Source organism: Chroicocephalus ridibundus, chromosome 4 (genome assembly GCF_963924245.1).
Source record: "Chroicocephalus ridibundus chromosome 4, bChrRid1.1, whole genome shotgun sequence".
In the NCBI taxonomy this organism is placed as follows: domain Eukaryota; kingdom Metazoa; phylum Chordata; class Aves; order Charadriiformes; family Laridae; genus Chroicocephalus; species Chroicocephalus ridibundus.
In genome coordinates, this window is record NC_086287.1 from 14188890 (window position 1) to 14204923 (window position 16034).

The window sequence follows — 16034 nt, forward strand, 5'->3', positions numbered from 1 at the left end:
TACAAATGGCATTACTGGGGGAACATAGGCCAAATTCTGATTTCACACCATTTTAATACCACTGACAGTCTTGGTTTACATAGCCTGGTATCTGGCAGAGCCCTGTTGACTCAACCAGCACGCCAGTGACTTAAATCAGCGAAGGACTTGGCCCAGCATTGCTCAGAAGCTGCGCGCTCTGCCTGAGCCCAGTAAGCTGTTCCTGTGAGCATGTGTCACAACAAACTGCACTGACAGAACACAGAGCCTTTCCCCGGAGATGCTTTGAAAATCTTACACACTTTCATAATGTTCTAAGTGTTACGCTACAGTGACAATAGCTGCCACGACACAAGCGTCAAGGTGTATAAGGTGTAAAGGGTGGGTGCCAGGAGGATGGGGCCAGGCTCTTTTCAGTGGTGCCTGGGGACAGGACAAGAGGTAACGGGCACAAACTTGAGCATAGGAAGTTCCACCTAAACATGAGGAGCAACTTCTTTACTTTGAGGGTGGCAGAGCACTGGAACAGGCTGCCCAGAGAGGTGGTGGAGTCTCCAACTCTGGAGACATTCAGAACCCGCCTGGACGCGTTCCTGTGTAACCTGCTCTGGGTGACCCTGCTCTGGCAGGGGTCTAGTCTGGAGACTAGATGATCTCCAGAGGTCCCTTCCAACCCTGTGATTCTATATCCCAACAGCTCCCAGGAGATTCACGACTTAATTACCCCTATTTTCTTTCAGCTGCTTCCTTTTCTGGACTTGATTCACACATCCGTGTCTTGTCCTTAACATATTCTGTAGAAACTATTACTCCATAGAAAGCCCAAACCACAGCACCCACTACACTGGCGCACAACGCAAGTGACTGAGGCCTGAGTAAAAACATGCAGTTTTATTGCTTTACCGAAACCTGAGTCACACCTCAGAATATCAGCTGAGGTCCCTGCCTGCAGAATCTGACGCAAACTGTGAGACGCCATGGATATAAAGGAATCCAGCACAGAAGATCCTGGTAGAAATGGTACAGTTACACCTCCCTGCTTCTCAATAAATTTTGCCAAGTGATTCTGAAATCGGCCATTAGGTGCTGCTGCAGGTTTATTAATATGCCAGCCTGCCACCAGCAAGGAGAGGAAAAAATGGTTAAAAGCACCTGATAAAACTCAGCTCAGTCCTTGCACTAACTTTATTCCTGTTGCTTGAAACGTGCCCTCAGGTGAGCTCTGCAATGAGAGCTCTCAACACGTTTATCCCAGTTAACAGTAGCTGCATCCCCGGCTTCTGCCTGTATCAACGAGACCCGCTGAGATGATTCAGCAGGTCAGGCTCCGTAAGCTGGTGGAAGCGGGTACAGCTCGCTCTCCAGATGGGTACTCGATCGGATGGGCTGAGAGACAGTGAAAGGCAGAGTGGTGCTTCCAAAGTATTGTTTATTACGGTTTTTGCCTCAGGAAAAATCTCAAGGCAGGAATTAAGAGGTTACTTTAGGACACGGGTGTTTGGGGAGTGCTCTTTCCGGCTCTGTGGCGCTGCTGCAGCCAGGAACAATCATCTTACTTCAGCAAACCGGGCTAGCACTGAAATATCATTCCGATTTCCTTTTGTCCTCTGGCCACAGCACACCTGAAGCCCGCTGCCTTTCTCCATGAGTATCAAAATAACAACAGAGTGAGAAATTTTCTTACACAAACATTAAGTGTTTTAAACTGCTGATCTCAAAATAGACATATATAAGCAGCTTATCTTGGCCACATTCTCCAAACAGTGGCCACGGTTCTTTTCTTTCCAACAGTCACACTTCTCATTACCTCTGCTGGCTGCAGCTAAGTTTTTTATTTGGCAACATTAATGGTTCAAATGTCATTGTTGTTGACCTAAAACAAGCAATGCTTAAATTTTTCAACATGTAACTTTTTTTTTAAATTGTTTTTTGTTTTCTCCTTGTATTTCCACTTTGCACCAGAAGATTAGTCACTTGGCTTCAGGGAATGCCCTGCTATATAAACCAGTAAAATTACCTTTATTTAAACATGTACGTTCTCTTAGGTTCCTACTGAAACTTCAGTCAAACTCTAAACTGACATCAAACCCTGGAGTCTCTTGTTAAATCCTGTTAGCTGCATTTTCTGAATTTCTCAAGAGAATTTCAAATCCAAAGGAATGGAGGGATGTGTGTCTGTCTGTCTACCCGCAACCCTAGGCCACGTGCCTGAATAATATCACATGTGAACCAACACCCTATTTATACTATACACGCAGAAAAACTGCAACCTAAGCAGCAGGAAAAGAACCTGTTAGCAGCTAACACTGCCACCCCTCAGTGCTCTCAGCACTTTGCGTGGCAAGGATGGCTCTCTGCTTTCCTTCTCGCGTGCTAAAAGCTTTCAGAAGCATTGCTCCCCACAACCTGAAGCTGACCTTTCCAGGAACGCATCCTCTGCGTACGCAGGGGATCTGCTGGGATGGCTGGGCCTCGATCTCACAGAGCTCCAGGAATCCTCGATTAGAGCCGGGCAAGAACTTTGCAGAAAAGTGGTTCTTGGGTATTTTTGTCAGAAGTTGATTTGTGAAAACAGAAAGATTTCTGTAACAGTGTATGTATCAATTTTGACCGGAAGAGTTTCTTGGGCCCAGAGATTTCTGGACAGAAAGAATACTCCCACCAAAACAGTTAGTCATCCAGTAATCATGAAACAACAGCAACTGTGTTTCAAGCCTTCATTGTCTGCATTGCCCCTGACAGATACCGTTTAATGTCCTATAAGAGGCTGGTTTCTCTCATTCAATTGAATTTTGGATTTTGTTTATTTTTTTTCCCGGTGAAAAGGAGTTTCAGAGTTTTTACCCCAGTCTCTCAGCCGCAGACCGCGCTGTCCAGCTGCCTGTGCCTTGGATCGGAGAGGCCTCCTACAAAATGCCATTACAAATGGTGCAGTAATTCCACGTGCACAACTCCTTCCAGTTCCGGAGGCTCCCTCAGACGGTGCCTGAGGCTGTGAAGCCTCCTACCCCTCCCAGAGGGTTACGTAAAAGCTCCAACACCTTCTGACCAAAAGTGAGAATGGGGCAACCCGGTGCCACGCACATTTTTCACCTCTACTCTCTATTGAATTCCCTGGTTTCTCTAGTGAAGATCAGCTGTTGGATTACATCAAAGTATGAACGCTGATTTACGTAATCGTAAGCGAAAAGGAAATTCAGTGTGCTGTTTCAGAAACTGAACTGCCCTTTCTTGCACCTTTTGCTGTGAGCAGTACTTACGTAACAAATAGCAGCTAGCTCCTGACGCAGGATACTCGCCTCCAGGCTTGATGTTGTTTTCATTGGATTTACTCCATTGTCATAAACTGTAAACTTAGTTCCCATAAGATTTGATCTATTAAAAAAAAAGGAAAATCCAATCACCGTTTGTCAGTAATGCTGCCCGAGACAGCTATCCTCTACTGCATTGTAGCCCCGAAGAAAAGACGGGTAATATCGAGTACTAATAGTTGTTAATTCTGATCCCAACTAAATGCCAACTCCTGGATTAAAGGCCATAACAAAAACGTAAAGGTACAGTACAGCAGAGTGTGCTAAAGGTCCCTTATCCTTACAGCGGAGACTTCTCGTGACATCTTGCAAACTAGTAAATTCAAGAAAGCAGTGAGGAAACACTCAAGTGGGGTTATTTTGGTTTTTTGTTTGGTTTTTAAAATACGCTTACTCTTTACAAATCTGCTTTCTTAGCAGACTGCTAACTCTATTAGAATACAGAGTTTCATAAAGTTATAAATCAGATCATTCTTCCCTATTTCGATGGAAATCACACCAAAGGAACACAAAATACAACTTAGAACATACTAAAACCACATTATCCACATTCTGTGTTTGCACTGCAATAAATAGCACATAAAGTTCTGAGATCCACACAGGCAAAAGGGAATTAGCAGCACAGTCCCCTTCCTCAGGCACAGACGATTTAAACATACATTGAGAGGCATCACGTCAGAATCAACAGCAGACTGATGTAAGATGGGGTGACAGACAGAAAAGAAACAAGTGCTTCTGAAAGAGTTCCACTACTTGCAAATAACTCTAATGAGGATCTTAAGAAACGGGCAAAACCAAAGAGATTTTCAGATTGTCTGACAGACAGAACTTCCACTCCAAGGTATTTATATCAATAGGGCCTAGACACAATCTAATAGTGTACTTCTGAAAATCCCATTAAGATAAATTGTGCTCGTACACCCTTGAGAGCCTGGCCTTGGAGCATTTAAGAGCGTCAGTCCTGCTGACTTTTAATAAAACGTTATCCTGTAGAGTACTTGAGATGTTTTGAAAACACGCCTTGGACACTGGTGAACTTTAAGACCATTATGAAATGATGTAGTCAAGCCTCTAATTAAGAAGTCATAGCGGCTTACAGGCTTCTTAATTTCAAATGAACTGTTTATTATATAAAGAAAATTCTTAGATGTATCAGTGTTTACCTCAGTTTTCCAATAAAACTCTCTCCACCCCGAGACAGGTCAGTTGGGTCTATGGAGATGAGGTAATTAGAGGTTTTACTCTTCTTTCGTTTCCTTCCAGCTAACAGAAACACCTAAGCAGTGCAAAAAAACATATTCTAGAATGCCAAAGGGGTTAGCACACATCACTTCCTGCTTTGATATAAGGAAACCACAGGCAATTTTTCTGTCTTCCAGCATCATTAGTGAAGTAACAGAAGGTCTCCAGGGACCTAGCAAAACCAGATAAAAATCTGGAAAGGGAAAGTGACTTCTCAACCACTCAGTCCATTATTTATGGTTTAAATAATTAAATTCGATCTCTTTTGTTAAATGTTTCATTCTAAGTTGCTCTGGCTCTTCCAGTTGAATTGAAAATACATGCTTTTGAGGCCACAGAATGCAGAGAGCCCCAACTGCTGACTGTCACATAAAGGTGCCATGCACAGATTATTTAAGGCCAAAGATTAGACATATGAAGAAAGGCAGTGGAACAAAGTGATCCTAGTGTTTCACTTTTGGAAGACTGTAGGGCAGATCTCAGTGAAAGTGAAAATCTATTTAAATATATTTAAAATATAAGATTATATTTTCTTTGTAAGACTTCTTCAGACTTTTAATAGTTTATTTTATATTCAGATGCAACTGGTATGCCATTCAAGTTATTTTATGACCTTTTTACCATGCTCCCTTTCCAAGTGGAGGTAATAAGTAGGGTACATCCCTCGGTCCATTCCCTTCTTGTCTCTTGTGATTCTGCATTTGACAGTGACACCCTGTGGAGCAGGTCTTATGGCAAATTCCTCCAGGTCATCGACATCTATGAGAGGCTCATTTGTGGAAGGACTGGGGGCTGAGGCCGCTTCCTAAAACAGTAAGCAAAACTCAGGTTTCCTCAACTTTGATTTACAAAGTTGTAAGAACAAAGGAATGACATTTGATAGAAGTCACACTTTAAAAAAATAAAAAACAATGGACACAATGTCTTCCCCATCCTGATTCCTCAGCAGCCGTTAAGGCAGCTTGTCAAGCTAAGGATCTCTCTCCATCCAATTGGTCAAGCCCTTGGCTACCAAAAGCCCAGGAAGCAGTTCTCTGTGCCGCTGATACTCAGCGTACAGACACATCTGGTAAAGCAGAACAGGGTGACTGCACAGGCAGAGCTCTGAAATGTCACAAAGAAAACCCTGGCTCGCCACCACACTTCTTTTGTCAGAAAGGCCATGCCCAAGGACAGTGATAGCCTTTGACAAAAGGAAGAAATGTGATAGACAGATTAAGCTAGACAGAGATATAACAGAGAGGAGAAGTGAGTGCAAGATATAAAAGAGTGGGGCACCATCAACTGTTTTTTTTAGCAAAAGCTTTTGATTTAGAATATTTGAACAAGCCAAAGTCTTATTTCATTTTCGGATGGTAGCAGCGAGAACAGGGTGGGAAAATGCTCAGAAAAAAGCAATAAAAACAAAAGATCCTTCTGAGCACCTGCAAGAGGTAGAAAGGTAAATATTTACTGTTTACCTTCCCCTTCATTCAAGTTGAGGCAATATTTGCTATTCTTTTCTCCAAGTCATTATTTTCATTGCTTGCTCCTGTGAACCCTGAGAGCTACCATAGTAAATCACCTTGGAGATACTCTAGTGCATATTAAAAACAGAAGAAGAAAGCCAGGCCTATCCTGACTGCACTGTGAAATCACACAGTACATCGCAGCCTGCACGCTCCTTCTTTACTCCTTACCTTATTGGATTTCTTGCTCGTGGCAGAACCAGGCCGGGTGTTACTGTTTAACTGTGAAGAACTGGAGCTGTCTTCATCTTCCTCGTCTTCTTCTTCATCAAAATTCATGCTGCTTGAAATGCCTGAGGAGAAAGCAGTGAGCTTATATGAAGTACTAATACATTAAAGCTGTCCATACTTGCTGTAAAACATCACTTATTATACTGTGGCACCCTTAGGCTCACAGGTGAGAGAAGGTGTGCGTGAAGGGGGTTGACTGTGCGAGGCAGTGTACAAATACGTGGGTGAGGCAGCACCTGCCCTGAGAAGCCAAAACATTTCAGCAAACGAGAAAGGAAATACCATGGTTTCCAGTCCACAGTGAAGATCGAATTACTTAGTGATACAGTTAGGAATTAAATTCAGCTCTTCTTCATCCAGTCAAGTACTTCAAACACAAGACAAAATCTTAAACCTGAAATTGGAGCTGAGCGGACAACCTATCACAGCCATTTGGAAACCTTAACAATTAAAATACGAGCCCTTCTACAGCACACTTTTAACTGTTCCTATGCGATCTGATGAAGAGCAGATCTTAGACAGAGAAGAAACATTCACATCAAGGAAATGTTCTCATGCATATTTATTTCATGTAAAAAAACAGTATCAGCCCAGGCCAAAGGAACTGCCTTGCAGCACTTAAAAATTTGACTTTACAAGAATTCAAAACCTCAGACATTTCAAAGGGAAACACAACTTTGAACATCAAATAGGACTTAGCAGCAGAAAGCGTCAATGATGGGACATTTGCCAGGCCTAGTTTTTCAAGGAGCATCATGCAGATGAAGCCACCCTGTATTCAGGTTCAAAGTCCTGTATTCAGGTTCCACATATTAAAGGCTAACTATACAATATTTTTTTCCTAAAAAAAAAAAAAAAAAAAATTCAAAAAATCACTTGGTCCAAAATTTCCACTATTGGTAAGTTCAATGCAGAAGGATAAATGAAACGCAAAGATTTCTGGAGCCAAGCAGCATGGGCATAATTAACTTTTTCCTTCTGTACTTACCAGGAACATGATCCAGGGCGACAAGACTGGATTGGGAGGTGGAAGAGGACCAGGATGTATTTGCATGGGGATCTGGGAAAGGAAAAAATCCATGGGCTTGATTCTGCAAACCCTTAATCGAGTGAACAAGCCTAACTTGCCAACAGGACTCTGCACAGGGCTAAAGGCGTACTGGATTGGGGCCGTAACACTGCTGCCTTAATTTTCAATTATGGACGTTTTATCTTCCTGCACAATCAAAGTCACCTTCTACCTGCTTATACCTGCTGTCACCTTCTTTTTTAGTATTTTGAATAAAGTCAAAAAGCCCTGGATGACAGAGCTGAACGGTCATCATCCACGCTGAATGGTTGCGCCACAAACCCATCTGTGCACAGTGTGCCCGGCATGGGAGGTTTTTGGCCTACTTTTGAATTCTAACACACAAAAAAAACCCCAAACAACCTGACTGGCACAAGTGATATACAGAGATTCTGCACAACTATTCATTCAGGAACATTGAAAAAAGTACTCAGACTCATATTCAAACAGCCTAAATTCTACCTAAATCCCTGTGCCCAGTGTGTCCTCATCATCTTGCTCAGGCTCTCTAAACTCTTCTTCCAGGAGTTCCAGGGCTACGCACAGAGGCTTTCATGTAGCTTAGTCTTTTGGAATATGAGCTTGGTCTGCAACAAGCAGAGGCTGAACCAAACTAACGTACAGAAACATAAACATCAGAGATAGTATCAGTAATGGTTTTCTTCAGTTCAAATTTTGGAACGGTATGAGGAAAAAAAAGACATCAAAAAAGGCATTTAAATACTTTTTATGTTATTGCGGTTTCCAACAACTTCAATGCATATCCCTTTTGACACCAGATGCACACTGGATAATGAAATGACACCAGAGTAGTACGAGCGAGTGTAGAAAAGTAAAACAGAAGCATACGCAATACAATGCTTGCATTCCATTCAGCTGCACCCTGAATGGTCTCGTTATCCACTCCCCCAGTTCCCCCAGTCTGGACACACACCACACAGCATGACAGCAACAAATTTCAATAGGATCTGGTTACGCAAGGAGGGCCTGAGTTCACAGGTCAACAGATATTCTCAAAGCCTGTAGAACTCACTCATTATTAATCACACACTCATTAATCACAAGCATTATTTCTTAATAACGACAACCATGTTCTAGTCAGCTGTGCATGGGTAATAGAGACAGTCCACCTCCTCAGCTGGCAGCTGCGCAATAATGCCATACTTCATGTGTACAGACGTAATCAGTTTATTTCTACATCCGTGCTCATGATTTCACCACCAGTATTTTGGTGGTGAAAATTCCGTGCCAGCCTTAGAAAAGTCTGCACTCATGACCTGTGGGGAAGAATGCTTCAGAGAGCTCCTGTTTCGTTTTTGAACCCAGAAATCAAATCTATTCCTTCCCTAAATCTCAAAACAGGTGTGCCTTCCGGTGGCAAAGAAGAACCAAGACCAAATTGCTCATCCCAAGTCTTTACAGAGACATATAGGAAACTGGTAAATGTGAAGACTAGATGTTAGTTATTCTGTGTTAAAATTTATGGAAGCATGTCTCTGTCCTAGTGACTCATTTGCCAGAGAGGAACTCTACATATTATGACTTCTGAAATCAAAAGGACAAATATTTCCTGCAGGAAGAAAATGATTCTAGTACGGCAATTTCCAACAGATGGAGAAATCAAATAAAACATTTGGCATTTTCTTGCAAGTGGCATATTCTATTCACACTCGGGTAGCCTATAACCTCTTGTCTTGTAACAGAACTTGTCTCGCTGGGGAAGCAGAGACACGTGCTGAGAGAGGCTTCTCTCCACAAAGTTAGTATCAAAGAGCAGCATGGGCACAAATCAGGCTACACAAATCTGATGGGACTCAGCCTTTCCCAGCAGGCCAGTTAGCGTTTATCTCTGTGTTCTCCTTTTGCTCCTATTCCATGCAAGAGAAAGACTGATGGGAGACAGCAATTCTAAGTGCTTTTCAGACCAAGGGGGACGCACCAGTAAGGACATGCCACAAGCAGTGAAGCGGCAGTGGGAATCCACATGAAAAGCCCTAGCTCTACATGAAGTTTCCCATGAATAACGGGATACTCAAAACTTTCTAACAAGCCTCCTCTGCTGGTATCAAGTGGCAAACCGTACACACAGAGTAAAAATATTTTATGGAGATGCTGCTCATTGCAGTCTTGTCTTAATACCTTTCTTTGTGTCTCACAGAGCGTAGCTCTGTTGTTAATAAAAATGAGTAAACGTCAGCATTCCCATTTTAAAAAAGCATGTCATGTCCCGTCCTCCGCCCCCCGACTTGAAGCACACTAGTGGTCTACTCTTAGCGGTGCCTGTTCTGATCAGGAGTATACTCAGACCTGGTAAAAAAAGCTCATATCATCTATTTAAGAATATGAAGCAACAAAGCAAAACAAAACAAAATCAAAACAAAAAGCCTCCGCCCACTGCTTCTTTTAAAAAATAAACAAAAAAATTGTGGAGAATAAAAATATATCTTAACCTGGAAAAAACCTCAAAAATAGAAATGTCCCTCAGAGTAAAAATCTGAGTGCTCTGACCTAATTTGAGAAGCCTGTTGATAGTTTTTAAGTCAATCAGCTTTAGTAAGTAGTGTGCCTGATGATTTAATATTCTGAGCCATGGTCTAAGGCAACACAATCACCGCACAGATCAGAACTTGTTAGTCATGCCAACATCCCTCGGACTCAAATGCCCAGGAAATACCACACTTGGAGAAAATCTGCCCATTTCAGTTGAAGTTGCTCACATCTGCAGGCTAATGTCCCAGAAAAAAATGAATCTTAGTGAGAACTGCTCTGCAGACAAGAGGCAGGCATTTAGGTATGAATAGTCTATTCTAGATGAGTCAAGTTTGCACTTACATTTTGCTCTTTATACACAAAGAATTTATTCTTAAAGCATCAGAACACTCTTGGCATGAGCCATCTTTGCTTCAAAAGCTGTACGCTGAAGAAGAACAACTCCAAAGCAAATGCCTTCAGAAATAGCTTTGTGAGGATTTTAGGGGTTTTTTTTCATTCCTACAGTTAATGTCTAACGAGAGATAATAACAGTGCAGGAAGGAAGGGACGGATGCATGAATGTGTACATACACAATCTATCTCCAAAAAAACCCCCATTCCAGAACATTTGAGGACTATGCATGGGAAACGCTGCAGAATACACAGTGCTGTCATTTTCACCTCTGCGAGCATGAACACACATTATGAAAACATGAACAATATTTAACCGACAACACAACTAAAATTGATACTCTAGTTTGAATGTTGCTATTCCATACTCTTTTTTTTAACTCTCAAGTGATTTCCAGAGTTGTACAATACAAAAATGTGAACAGATGGATATGAGCATTAGCATCTGCCTGGTACCTTAACAGCAGCACTGCCCTGCAGATGGGAAAGCCACATCCCTGAGAGCCTGGAGAGCTCTTGTTCCTTGGGACAAGACAGAACTTCTTCTTTTTTTTTTAGATTATACAATAGAGCATAACAGGCTCTGAGGAGAATAAATACAGAGTAACAATCTCTGCTTAGGCTAGGGCTGAGAGTGAGAATAGAAAAAGGAATCAATGTACACAAAACAAGCAATGAAAACATGAAAGCAGCTTTGGCTACTTACCTTTTTTCTGCATTGCTGTTCTAAGGTCTTGTTTGCTTTGCTGTTGTTGACCACTAGCCATTTTCTCTCCATCATCTTCATCATGACTAGACTGTCCAACAGTGAGAATCTGCACTTGACTTCCTATCTTCTGAACATCATCTTGAAAAGCAGCTGGGCCGTCAATCCCTGTCAGACAACAGCAAAACTCTTAGCTGCCTTTGTGTCAAGAAGTTCTTGAAAAGACAATTACTCACTCGCAAAAGGTATCTTTTCTAAGAATCAGAGATCAGAGGTTCACATTCAATAATATTTCTAGACTTAAACAAGACTAAACTATGCTCCAAGGCAAACCTCTTACTTCCCACATGCTGCACTAGAGAATCTCCAAGAGCCCATCAGGATTTCACTGTCGCCCTGCTCACCCCCAAAGCACACTCATCCATGCACCAGAAACACTGAAAATTACACAGAAAATAAATTCACTGGAGAGGACCGACAAAGAAAACAGATGAAACTTTCATAAGGACACACAACTGGTGCAGAAACAGATAAGCATCAGTCCCAGATTATGCCATATCCCCTAATAAACAACACCGCTGTTATGGAACGACGCTTCAAAGTTTCAGAAACCTGGAAAACTCACAAGTAGACCTAGCAGGGTATACAACAGGAAAAGCAGCACATTAACAAGCCTAAATATGCCCACTGAGTTAGTAAATTGTTATACAGTTAAAACAGCAGTGTGAAAATATAAAGAAAATAATACATATTCCCTGGAACCTCCATCCTCTGTGATGCTCAAATCCTGACCTGGGCAGGGACATGGGACTAGACAGTCCCCAGAGGCACCTTCCAGCCTCAGCCATGCTGCGATTCTGTGGCTTCTGGTGACAGCCAGAAAGAAACTGTTTACCTCCTTAGGGCTGTAAATCGCCTCTGAAGACAGAAAACTGCAAATACGGGGTGGGATGTGTTCTTATCACAAGTTAACTTCATTTTTTTTGTCCAGGACAGCAAGTTAAAAATTCGGATTGCAAATGTACTTCAGCTCTTAGTTAAGACTTACTGCTGGTATATATTACTAAATTAGCTATACAAAAATGCACTTTTGCACCAATAAAAATGGTAATATTATCATGTATATATATAGTAAATAACATAAGCCTGTATACTGTTGCTGTTCTGAAATTTTTGTTAATAAGCAAGCAACGTTGTGGCGAATGAGCAAGCATTACAAAGGGCCAGTTCAGTAGAAGAATATGGTGCTTCTCACACCAAACACAGCTGAATAAATCCTGTAAGAAGGAGCTGTAGGGATTGGGATTTTTTCAGACTGTGATGTGTAGCAGAAGTCTCCAAGAATACCATTTCAACCCACTTTGCCAGCAGCTGTCAACTTGCATTAAAAGACAACCGGATTATACGCTTAGCATGCTTAACTGGACTTTGCTGCATTTGCTGTCGCTGCCACTGCCACACGAAGCGCCAGTAGAAACGAGCGTGGTCCCCACCCCCGGGAGCAGGAGCAGCACTGGCTGTGCAACTACCCAACAAGATGCAGTCCGACACTGCACAACTATTAAATTCACAGAGTTCAAAACCACAAGGAACTATTGACTCATCTGCATCACCCAGACCCTTATCTGGCAATTTTTGCACCAACCCTGTAAATTCTGATTTAGTTACAGTACAGCTAACAACAACAACTAACAATTGTAAATAAACAATCTGTCCATCCAACCATGGAGGACTAAATAAAGTCCGTGGGAATGTTTCTCTCATCTTGGTGGGATGACAATTTCAGACAGAAGCTCCGTGTGATACAGAATGAACGGTATAATTTCCTATGTTGCAGGTATAATCTAGCAGTGAACAGAATAGCATTTTTCTTAAAAGTTATCTCAGGATAAGCATTACAGCAAAGGCGCTATACAACAGACAAGTGGTTCCTCAGACCCACTGTGGTATTTTCACAGCTTTAACCGTATTAACCATTATCATTAAAGTGGCTGCCTAAAGTTAGATTCTTAATACTCCGAATTTCAAAAGCGTTAAGCATCCATGAGTTTAACAAGATGCTCATACCTCATGCATATCTACCTAGCCCCTCATTAAGCTTTGGACAGTACAAAGCTGATTTTGAGAACCCATTTCAAAAGGAACAAAACACCTTAATTATTCTTCTTCAAAGCAGACATTGATCTGCAGCAAATGAAATGCCTTCGACAGCATCAGACATTGCGCCGAGGCTGCTTTTTTCTGATGCCCGCAGAACATCTGCGCTCGCATCCTGTGCTGTCAGGAACATCACGTATTATTAGGCGTTAGGACAAAGGCTACACTGCCAGGTCATACTTTTAGAGAAGAAAAATCAATTTCAGTATTCTGAAGAGTGCATCGCTGGTAGAGTGTGTTATTAAGCATTATGAATGGTTCCACTGGTGACCCCATTTAAGGGAATGGAAGATGTTGCCAGACAGAGAGGGAAAAAGCCGAACCTCTGCTGCATTAGAATACTGTAGATGATTCGTGGTAAATGCAGCATTAACTATTTAATATTTGTGTGTGTGCACACTTCTTCGTAGCTATATATGCAGGTGTAAAATGATATTAAATGCAAGCATACATACATATTTTTTTTGTAAGTGTATCTTTGTAAGTCATACAGTCCAAAAGGCAGCTTTACCATCATGTGCCTAATATCTAAACACACTTCCAAGCTTCTGTAATCGTGATACTCAAGGTGGATCTCTCCCGGTGTTCTCACTTTCTTTGCCTTGCTGACTCCGTTTCACTGACTTTCTGGAAGGATGGTTCACTGCGCAATAAAACAGACCATTCACGTCTAGAGTTATAAGTTTCTCGGTTTAAGGACAGTGTCAAAAAAGGCAAAGCAGCTGAGCGGGCTGTGCCAAAAAAGAAAGTCTTTACTGCTACGGTCAGCATTTTCTACAGCTTTTCCCAAAAATCAGGTAGAAAAAAAACCTGACAGAGATGTCCTTGAATACCTGCTCGGAAGAAAAGGGAATTTTTGAGAGGTAACTGTGAAGGAGGGCAGGGAGGAAAGCAGACAACTGAAACAACTCCCAGAATACCACCCCTTTCAGTAAATGCCTTCTGGTAAACTTTGACATGGTCGTGTCTCAGATGAGACACATAGCACACGTACCAGACATGAAAACAAAGGGATAAAGAAAAAAAAAAAAGCAACAGAAAATTGGCATTCACTGGCATTTCCATCCTATAAACTACTATTTATCAATGCTTGTATTCTGTTACCACCTAAAATCTTCTAGACAATATTTATAAATGGACAATACCATGCTTTTAAAAGCTGGTAATCTAAACTACCACGTAGAATGTTTTTATAACCTGAATTCATCTAAAGTCTAAGAAATTCAAAATACATTAGGTCGACATGCACTTGATTTTGATCTCAGGTATGGGATTTTTAGACAGTGGTGGGTTTTTTTTTGCTTTTGCTTTAAACACACAATGTTTACACACAGTATCTACACACACACAAAAAAAAAAGAAAATACAAGATCCAATCTGGGATAAGGGGAGAAAGAAAAAAGTACGGGAAAAATAAAGAAGATAACTGCTACTGAAAGCCTTGGGAAAGGAATAAAGTAGCAAAATTTTGCTTAGTGTTTATGATATATGAGAAACAAATATAAGTTTTCATGCATTTTTTGATACCACATTATGCCTTTTTGAAACTTCAGCTTCTAAAGGATGGATGAACAACCCAAAATCCATTCAGTCTCACTGGATTTAGTACTGACAATACATTTCGAGGATATGAGGTCAAGACCTCGTTTTACTGTTCAAATCCAGCAATTAAAGAAAATCTCTTTATGTGAGAGTCACCAGGCATACATTTCTCTATCCTACATCCCCAGCAGCTTTCTGCTGAACAACTTCCAGCCATTTTGATGTGTCCTATAAATAGATGCTAGAATGAATATAGATGAGCCATCTCAGTTCTACTAGAAGTGGTTATCAGATTTCTTTCTGACAAACTAAGTAAGTACAGACGGCATGGGATGGAGGCTATAGATCCTGAAGTATATCCCTCCTCCTTGGCCCTCCAGATCCAGAAGTTGTTTTGGGGTGTTTTTTTTTTCCCCCCACAACAGGACTAGGAGAGCATTACAAATGCATTTCTGGGAATAGCTTCACAATCTTCAAAATTATTTTGCAGAAAATAAATACAGTTCCTAATCTTATTTGCAAGTGGGAAACCAAGATTGTAGTCATGCTGAGCACAGGCTTAGATGAGTCTGTTAGATCAGTCTGTTAGATCAGACTTACATTAGTCCTGTCTAAATCCAGAATCTGTAAAAGAGTAGGTCCAAATGGAAGTCCCTCTCAAAACTGGACAGAAATTAAGCTTTTCTAGACACTCCATCAGAGAAATTCTCAAAGTCATCACAGTCGAATGATGCTATAATATTATAGCAGAATAAAACAGTTAAAGACGATAGGCTAAAACCTCAATTTTGATTATTTCATTGCTCAAGAGATAATAAAGAAAGAGTATTTAAAATTTTTAGGGGGTGGAGGAATGGGGGGAGAAGGTCAAATGGGAGGAAAAGATTACATACTAGCAAGCTATCTATGACCAGGGAAAGTTCAGAGAGGCAGCTGATATGTGGCCACCACTTATAGATGAGCACGAGACCAAACATGAAGAAAGATTTTGCTATCTGACAATAGTGCACGATGCACAATGGTAGTCTTGAAAAAATTAGGTACAGATTAAATATGTGACAAACTACCCAACAAAGCAAAGTACAGGCATAAGCCTAGTGACTCAGCTCTCCAAAACATTATTTAAGTATTTGACTATACACTACATGAATCCCCAGTAATTGGATCTTGCAGGAAAAGAATCTAATTGTATTTATATACATCATGTTCCTCTCAGCGTGTATTTATATATGCAAACATTTTGCTGTGAAAATGTTTTCAGCAAATGTTATTTCCTCTTGGTTCTTTTACATGAGCTTGTAAGTACAGGAAAGAATGATTAACTGATTATTTACAGTGAGTCTTTACTGCACCTAGGACACCATGAAAAGACAGATTTCTAAATTATTTGAAAACACCTACTATAA

The 16034-nt window shown here is 41.2% G+C and overlaps 1 protein-coding gene across 7 annotated transcripts in view; it reads right to left on the reverse strand.

Moving 5' to 3' along the window:
* TUB (TUB bipartite transcription factor) overlaps window positions 1-16034 on the reverse strand; it is a 158462-nt gene that overhangs the window by 9760 nt on the left and 132668 nt on the right. For 4 of the 7 annotated variants that reach the window (XM_063333292.1, XM_063333294.1, XM_063333293.1 and 1 more), the window contains 6 exons: window positions 10930-11097; window positions 7260-7331; window positions 6212-6333; window positions 5146-5337; window positions 4454-4566; window positions 3240-3354 (listed from right to left, as the gene is read on the reverse strand). In XM_063333292.1, coding sequence (XP_063189362.1) covers window positions 3240-3354; window positions 4454-4566; window positions 5146-5337; window positions 6212-6333; window positions 7260-7331; window positions 10930-11097 — 782 coding nt within the window. The remainder of the gene's footprint in view (window positions 1-3239; window positions 3355-4453; window positions 4567-5145; window positions 5338-6211; window positions 6334-7259; window positions 7332-10929; window positions 11098-16034) is intronic. The other 3 variants (XM_063333295.1, XM_063333296.1, XM_063333298.1) reach the window with 1 other exon arrangement.